At 50.3% G+C, this 7,500-nt stretch overlaps 1 protein-coding gene across 1 annotated transcript in view; it reads left to right on the top strand.

The window, feature by feature from the left end:
* col27a1a (collagen, type XXVII, alpha 1a) overlaps window positions 1-7,500 on the top strand; it is a 73,623-nt gene that overhangs the window by 34,890 nt on the left and 31,233 nt on the right. Inside the window, exons 9-12 of the mRNA XM_084687673.1 lie at window positions 1,942-1,995; window positions 2,339-2,383; window positions 4,078-4,131; window positions 4,871-4,915. Of these exons, the coding sequence (XP_084543799.1) occupies window positions 1,942-1,995; window positions 2,339-2,383; window positions 4,078-4,131; window positions 4,871-4,915 (198 nt within the window). The remainder of the gene's footprint in view (window positions 1-1,941; window positions 1,996-2,338; window positions 2,384-4,077; window positions 4,132-4,870; window positions 4,916-7,500) is intronic.

Here is a 7,500-nt window from a genome sequence, read left to right as displayed (position 1 = left end):
GCACACACACATACGCACACATATACACAGACACACCGTCCCACAAACACACAGAGACCACACCACAAAGGCTGGTAGTGATTGCCATGCACATTGTGGGATGGCGATTTTGCTGTGGTTGCCGTGGCAATGCATGGTAATTATCATTCTCCAATGTGACAGTCCAACTGTCAGATGTCCAAGTCTGGTCCATGTCTTTGGAAAGCTTCACTCAAGGCTGTCCTGGAGCCAATCTCATGTCGTCTTGGTGCTGGACTGTTTTGTCTCAGTGCCACCTGTGGGCAGTGCCAAACAGGCCTGCAGGAAGCCAGAAATGAAGCCAGGGTGACGGGAGAGGTCCATGTACTGCACTGAGATACCAGCTCCAGAGACCGGCCAAAACTGGGCCGGAGCCAACCCGCCTTGTGTCAGTGCAGCACTGGACCTCTCTCTTTGTCGTTCTCCTCTGTTTTAACAGTATTTGGTCCTCAACCCCACTCTCCCCAGCCCTGCACCCCTCTCTCTCCCAGTAGCCTATATTGTAGTGCAGTATCGTGGTCTATTTTGGGTCTGGAGACCCAAGAGAGAGAGAGAGAGAGAGAGAGAGGGGGGGGGAGAGAGAGAGAGAGAGAGAGAGAGAGAGAGAGAGAGAGAGAGAGAGAGAGAGAGAGAGAGAGAGAGAGAGAGAGATAAATGCCTGTGCCAAAGTCAGGACACAGAGTGGAACAACTATGAGTGTTCTTGGTAGTGTGATGTCATCCTGGGAGGAGAGGAGAGGAAATGAGAGCAAAAAAGAAAGGAAAGGAGATGGGAGAAGAGAGAAGAGAAGGAAAGGGGAGAGGACAGGAGAAGAGAGGAGACAGACGCCCCCTGTTTTCTCATGGAGATGAGTTGACCTTCCCGGCGGTTCCACTGGTTGAGTCACACTGCAGCTTGGCAGCGACTGACGGCAACATTCTGAAGAATGTCATGATGGCTCTCGTGAGGTCACACCCTTGACCCAAATGATGAGACCCCCCGCCCCCCTACATAAACACACACATGGTCCTAAAGAGAAACCCCTTCACCCCTTTTCCCCACTCACCTCTCTTTCTCCATAATTACCGGGCTGCTTCACGAAGATGGAGAGAGAGAGAGAGAGTGAAAGAGAGAGAGAGAGAGAGAGAGAGAGAGAGAGAGAGAGAGAGAGTGAAAGAGAGAGAGACAGAGAGAGAGAGAGAGAGAGAGAGAGAGAGAGAGAGAGAGAGAGAGAGTGTGAGAGTGTGAGAGAGAGAGAGAGAGAGAGAGAGAGAGAGAGAGAGAGAGAGTGTGAGAGTGTGAGAGTGTGAGAGAGAGTGAACCGGCCTGTGAGGGGGGGGGGGGGCAGGCCTCTGTATGGTGAATAGCAGGCAGTGTAGCAGCACTCTGCAGGGCTGGAGTGTGTCAAAGGAAGTTATACATGAACAAGCTTTCACTGGAGTCCTCTTGCCCCCTCCCCACCCCGTCCTCTCCATACAGCCCCTCCAGGATTGCCCCCCTGCACTCGTACACATGTACACACATCTTTACACACACGCACACACTCGTGCACACACGCATACTATGGGCATACACTCACTTCCACTCCCCGCTGGTCTGACTGGACAAATTGGGTCTAGCCTAGATATATGCACACACACACATACACACACACTCACAGATACAAGCCGTCGTCCAACAGCAATATTGGTCGTAACAAAGGGCTTTTATAGACCTGCTCCACACACACAAGGTTTCAGAGGGGGCTGGATCTCTGTGGAGCACTTGCTCAAAGTAAGCGCTGCACGAACCTTGGAGCACCTCACACACACTCTGTTACCCTCCTCACACACTCCTCACACACACTCTGTGTTACCCTGCACAAAGCTGTGTCTGTCTCTCTGTGTCAGTGTCATTCTGATCTCTCTCTCCCCCCTCTCTCTCTCTCTCTCTCTCTTTGCGCAGGGAGAACGAGGTCCAGACGGAAGCCCAGGTGCCAAAGGTTATCCTGGCAGGCAGGTGCAGTAAATCCTCTGATGCTGTGCTGTGACTGGTACAGTAGGCAGGGTCAGTGGCCAAAGGTCAGGGGTTAGACTGACTGAGTGAGGAGAGAGTGACTGGTACAATAGGCAGTCAGGGGTCACAGTTTAGTGTTAGAGAGTTACTGGTACTGGAGATCAGTGGTCTGTCTGGCACTACTGTCAAGTAGTCAAGGGCTTATCAACACACACACACACACACATGTTATCTACTACTACACACGCACACACGCGCACACACACTCTTCTGCTTCTGTCAGTGTTGTTCTGTAGACCAGTGATGCTGGTTAACCGTTCAACTACTGTTTCTGTCTGGTTTCCAGGGGTTACCAGGACCTATAGGAGCCATGGGACCCAAAGGAGCTCGGGTGAGTCATCCCCCCGTCCCCTGACAAACCCCCCCACCCCACCCCACCCCACCCCACTCCTCCACTTCACCCCTATACTCCTATTCGTCTAGAATAATCTATTCCTTTCTTTTTCGTCTTCAGCGCTCCACTCCTCCAGTTCCTCCTCCTCTCCTGCCTGCCTGCCCCTCTTATCTTCCTTTTCCATCCCTTCTTTTCTCATGCACTCGCTCACCTCCATCCTCCGAAACTCTTCATATACTTCCCATTGGGCTCCGCTTCTCTCCTTATAGTGTCTTGTATGTGCGTGCGTGTGTGTGCATGTGCATGTTCTGTTTACAAGTCTCTCTCAAGTGTCTCTCTATGAGTGTACAGCGCAACACAACACCTGCCAACTGGTAGACAATTCAAGATACATACATGAATGCACACATGTGCACATGCAAACAGGCACTCACACACACACACACACATGCACGCACACACGCACACACACACACACACATGCACGCACACACACAGCTGTGGACTGTGGAGGTCAGAACCCTGAAGCTTGTCTAAAAGTCCTGCTGAAGCTCTTATGCTCGAGCACATAAGTCTCATTATATACAGTAGTTAGTGAATGAATGTGACCGTTGATAAGCCTCAGCGTGCAAACGCACTTAATGTACACAAATACACATGTACACACGCGCACGCACACGTGTTCACGCACACTCACTAAGTTCCACAGATATTTATGTTGTGCTGCAATAAAGCTCCTTTATCAACTCCTTCGGCTGATCCTAATCACCCCCACCCCTCCATGACCCCTCCCCCCTCCATGACCCCCCCCCCCTGCTTTCCACCCCCCCAACCTCCCGCTCTCCATCCCCCTGCTCCCCCCCCTCCCACCCCCCCTCTACTCTCCATCCCCCTGCTCCCCCCCCTCCCACCCCCCCTCTACTCTCCACCCCCTGCACCAGCCCCCTTTGCCTGGAATTTCCTGTTTAACCTCCAAATGAGGCCCTGCTGTCTTAAGGAACCCTTCCCTCTCTCTCTTTCTCTCTCCCTCTTTCCTTCCTCACACTCCCTCTCTGTCTCTCTCACCATCATCAGTGAACCCCACACCTCATCCATGTCACCCCCTCCTCTGTTATCTAACTCTATCCTGCACCTCCACGCGTCACATCACCACCTGTCGACCAGTGCGTCCGTTTCACCAGAACACTATAAGAGCCCCCAGCCTTGACTGCAGTGGCTTTTGATGGGGTCAATGTGGTCATTGTTATTGTTCTCGTCGTCGTTGTTGTGGCGTTTGTCGTTGTCAGTGTCAGTGTCAGTGTCGTCGTTGTTGTTGTCGTTGTCACTGTTGTTGTCGTTGTCACTGTTGCTGCTATTGTTGTTGCTGTTGCTGTTGTTGTTGTTGTTGTTGTTGCTGCTGCTGTTGTTTTTATTGCCCTCTAGCAGTCCAGCCGGCCGACCTGCTCTTCTTCAGAGATCCCTGGCGTGAGGGTATGTGCCCTTGGACTACATCGTGGAAGCCAGCACCATGCAGTCCATGGGCATATACACTTGCCTCATGGCTTGGTTCTTCACGGAGACCCCTTGGGACCTACGGACCCTCTCAGCACTGGACTCCTCATCTCTGCACCTGAGGAGCCCCGCTGTTGGTATCATACTGCCTCCGGGTGTCAGAAGACTTACTGTCCTCTCCACTCCTCTCCTCTCTGCAGGGCTTCATTGGAATCCCAGGACTGTTTGGCTTACCTGGCTCTGATGGCGAAAGAGTGAGTGGAGGGATCCCCTTCTCCTTTTTTGCTTCATGTTTCTTCATTCTTGAGGTAGTGAGGTAGTGAGGTAGTGAGTGAGTGAGTGAGTGAGTGAGTGAGTGAGTGAGTGAGTGAGTGAGTGAGAGAGTGAGTGAGTGAGTGAGTGAGTGAGTGAGTGAGTGAGTGAGAGTGAGTGAGTGAGTGAGTGAGTGAGTGAGTGAGTGAGTGAGAGAGTGAGGTAGTGAGTGCTCGGGTGTGTGTGTGTGTGTGTTAGCTTCCAAATGTGGGAACAGTCTCCAGCTGGGTGTTCTGTAATACTGTGTGGGAGTGTTGGTGACTCACACACACACACACGCACACACATTTAAGAGCCTTTAAACTGCCTGACCTCCACTCTGCATTCTCCAGCCAGCCTTCTAACATCCAGTGATTAGCCTGCCTACTTAGCTCTGCCTCAAGGGCCTTATGCATCAGGGCCAGAATGTAACAGACACTTCCACGATCAGACAACTCTGTTAGCTGAGTCATGCTGTCTGCCAGCCTGTCTGTCTGTCTGTCTGTCTGTCTGTCTGTCTTTTAGGCACTGTGTTGTGTACATGTTGTGTACATGTTGTGTACATGTCGTGTACATGTCGTGTACATGTCGTGTACATGTCGTGTACATGTCGTGTACATGTCGTGTACATGTTGCTGACTTTTTTCATCTGATTTTCTCTGCTCCATCTCTCTCCCCCCCCCTTCATCCTTCTTTTCTCAGGGCATTCCTGGAGAACCAGGGAAGAGGGGCAAGATGGGTAGGCCGGTAAAGTTTTGTCTCAACATACTTTATAGATAATCATTCCAGTTCATACTGTGATCAAATGAATGGGGGGTCTAGAGCTACTTTACTAGACAGTGGGGATGGAACCTTGTGAATAGATTTTGTTATTGTATCAAATCCATACTGTAAAGCCTTTGTGATGCATAAGTGGACCTGGGTCAATAACATGCAAATACTGTCAAATACTTGGGTTAGTCTGATTCCTTTTACTAGCACAATGAAACCCATACTGCGAGTCATCTCATACTGATTACATTATCGTGATTGGGTCAGTATCCTACTGCAAACTGCAACCTCATGCTTATGTTTCTGAGGATGTCTCATTGTCTCATTACTGTGGACACACGCCTCATTATGTTATTGCTGAGGACATGCCTCATTATTGTATTTCCAAGGGCATACCTCATCCTCTGTAATTTGGAGTTCAGACCTTTGTTTTGGAGAAATGCCTTGATCCTGCCCTGTCCCCAGCTTTGGATCCAGCTCTGCTTCATATCTGGGTCGCCTTCAGGAGCTTTGGTGCAAACAGGCGCCCTAAACAAACCCTCACACACACACATACACCTCACACACATACACACATACACACACACACAAACACACGCTCATACACATACACACACACACAAACACACGCTCATACACATACACACACACACACACACACACATACACCACATACACACACACACAAACACACGCTCATACACATACACACACACACACATACACGCACACATAAACATACACAAACACACTCGCACACATAAACACACACTCATACACACATACGCAAACACACACGCACACACACACACATATGTAAAGGTTTACAAGGTCTACGTTTGCGTCACTCCTCACTTGTGCCTTCATAATTTCCAAAGAGATCAGCAGAAGGGCTAAGTGCAGGTCTAGCACTCCAGATTACAGCAGCCGCAGCACATGTGGTGCTGGTGAGACGTTGAATGCTGTGACAAAAGTCTTTTGTTGGAGAAAGAAAGAGAGACCGTTACTTTGGGGTTCCTCACCGTGGAAACATTTGGAGTTGACACCAAGTTTTGGAGTTTGTCAAAGATTAGTTTGGGAGAAGAATATGCCACCCTGACCAGTGATGTCATTCTGCAGCTGTGGTCTGTTGGCTTTTTCGTAAATAAGTCAAATATACACGCAAAACTCCCATCCCACTGAAGCCTCCGTCTCCATGACGTTGAGAAGTGACAGCTGTTGTCTAGTGAAGTTGTTCTTTGCAGGGTGCAATGTGAGTCCAAACGTGTGATACGTGTAAACAGGCTTGCTATGGGACTGGTCATACAAGACCACGGCACAAGTTTCTCTTCGTTTGGAAGAGAATAGAGAGTGCGTGTGCACGCGTCTCTGTGTGTGTCTCGAAGCCTCCAGTTCTTCCCTTGTCAGACAGACCAGAGAGACACAGAGGCTCCAGTCCTGTCTTCAGAGCTGTTCCTGAACTCAAGCTGATGCTGTCAGCACAGCTCTGTCCCCCCAGCACCCAGAGGCAGCAGGCAGATGCTGACAGAGTCTTGGTTTGAGTTTAAAGAGAAAGAACAAACATCAGTTTGTCAGTAGGAACATCAGAGGGGAAAGCCCACCCTGGTTCGTTTTTTCTGCTGTCCCAATATGAAGGGGATTGAGTGATACGCAGGTTGATTGGTTGTTGCTATAACTGAAGGCGCAGGGGAAAGAGTGACTTTTGTGTGTGTGTGTGTGTGTGTGTGTGTATGGCAGTGGTGGTTTTATAGAGGGAAGCTTTAAAGGTCTTATAACAACTGACCCCCACAATTAGAACTGGAACTGTTCTAGGCTATTGGCTGAGGTCCAGTGAGGACACACACACAGACACACACACCATACACACACCACACACACAGTCACCATAGTTACTGGCTGAGGTCCAGCAGAGACATGATCATTGTGTCATTGAGCTGCAGGATGGAAACACCGGAAACGTCAGCAGCATATTACAAAGAGATCTCACTGGACCTCGACCAAGAGCCCACTCCCCCCCCCCCCCCCACACACACACACACTCTTTCTCTCTACCTATCTACATGTTGCTTTCCCTTCCACCTTTCCTTCCGTCCCTCCACTTATCTCCCTGATCCCTCTCTCTCTTCCCGGACGATCACTTCCAAACACAGCTTTCTCCCTCCCTCCTTTTTCTTTACCCCTGCATGTCCTCTTTCCCTTTTACTGCCCCGTAAGTCCTCCACCTGTGTCCCTCACGGGGCCTTGATTGGAACTCACACCGTGGAAACAGTGGATGTCCGTCTGAAGAGATTAGCTTTGAAGCTCATGCCGTGTGATTGTCTGTCGCCAACTCGGAGATACTGTAGTCCGAACTGCCAGCTTCTGTTTACATCTGTATCTTTGGGTGTGTGCGGGTGTGTATTAGTGCGCACCGCAGTCTTCATACATGGTTGGCTGGTAGTCAGACTGACAGTGAACACTCCTTCAGTGTAATCCACTCAGATGGCACAGATACCCTGACTGGCGGCGGAGCTACCTGACATCATTCAAACGCAGTCGGCCGTTAAAGGGCCTGGGCCTCG

This window comes from Hypomesus nipponensis, chromosome 22 (assembly GCF_054491055.1).
Source record: "Hypomesus nipponensis isolate SF chromosome 22, ASM5449105v1, whole genome shotgun sequence".
Lineage (NCBI taxonomy): Eukaryota > Metazoa > Chordata > Actinopteri > Osmeriformes > Osmeridae > Hypomesus > Hypomesus nipponensis.
The sequence above is the reverse complement of the archived record's forward strand: the minus strand, read 5'-3'. Positions and strand labels throughout refer to the sequence as shown.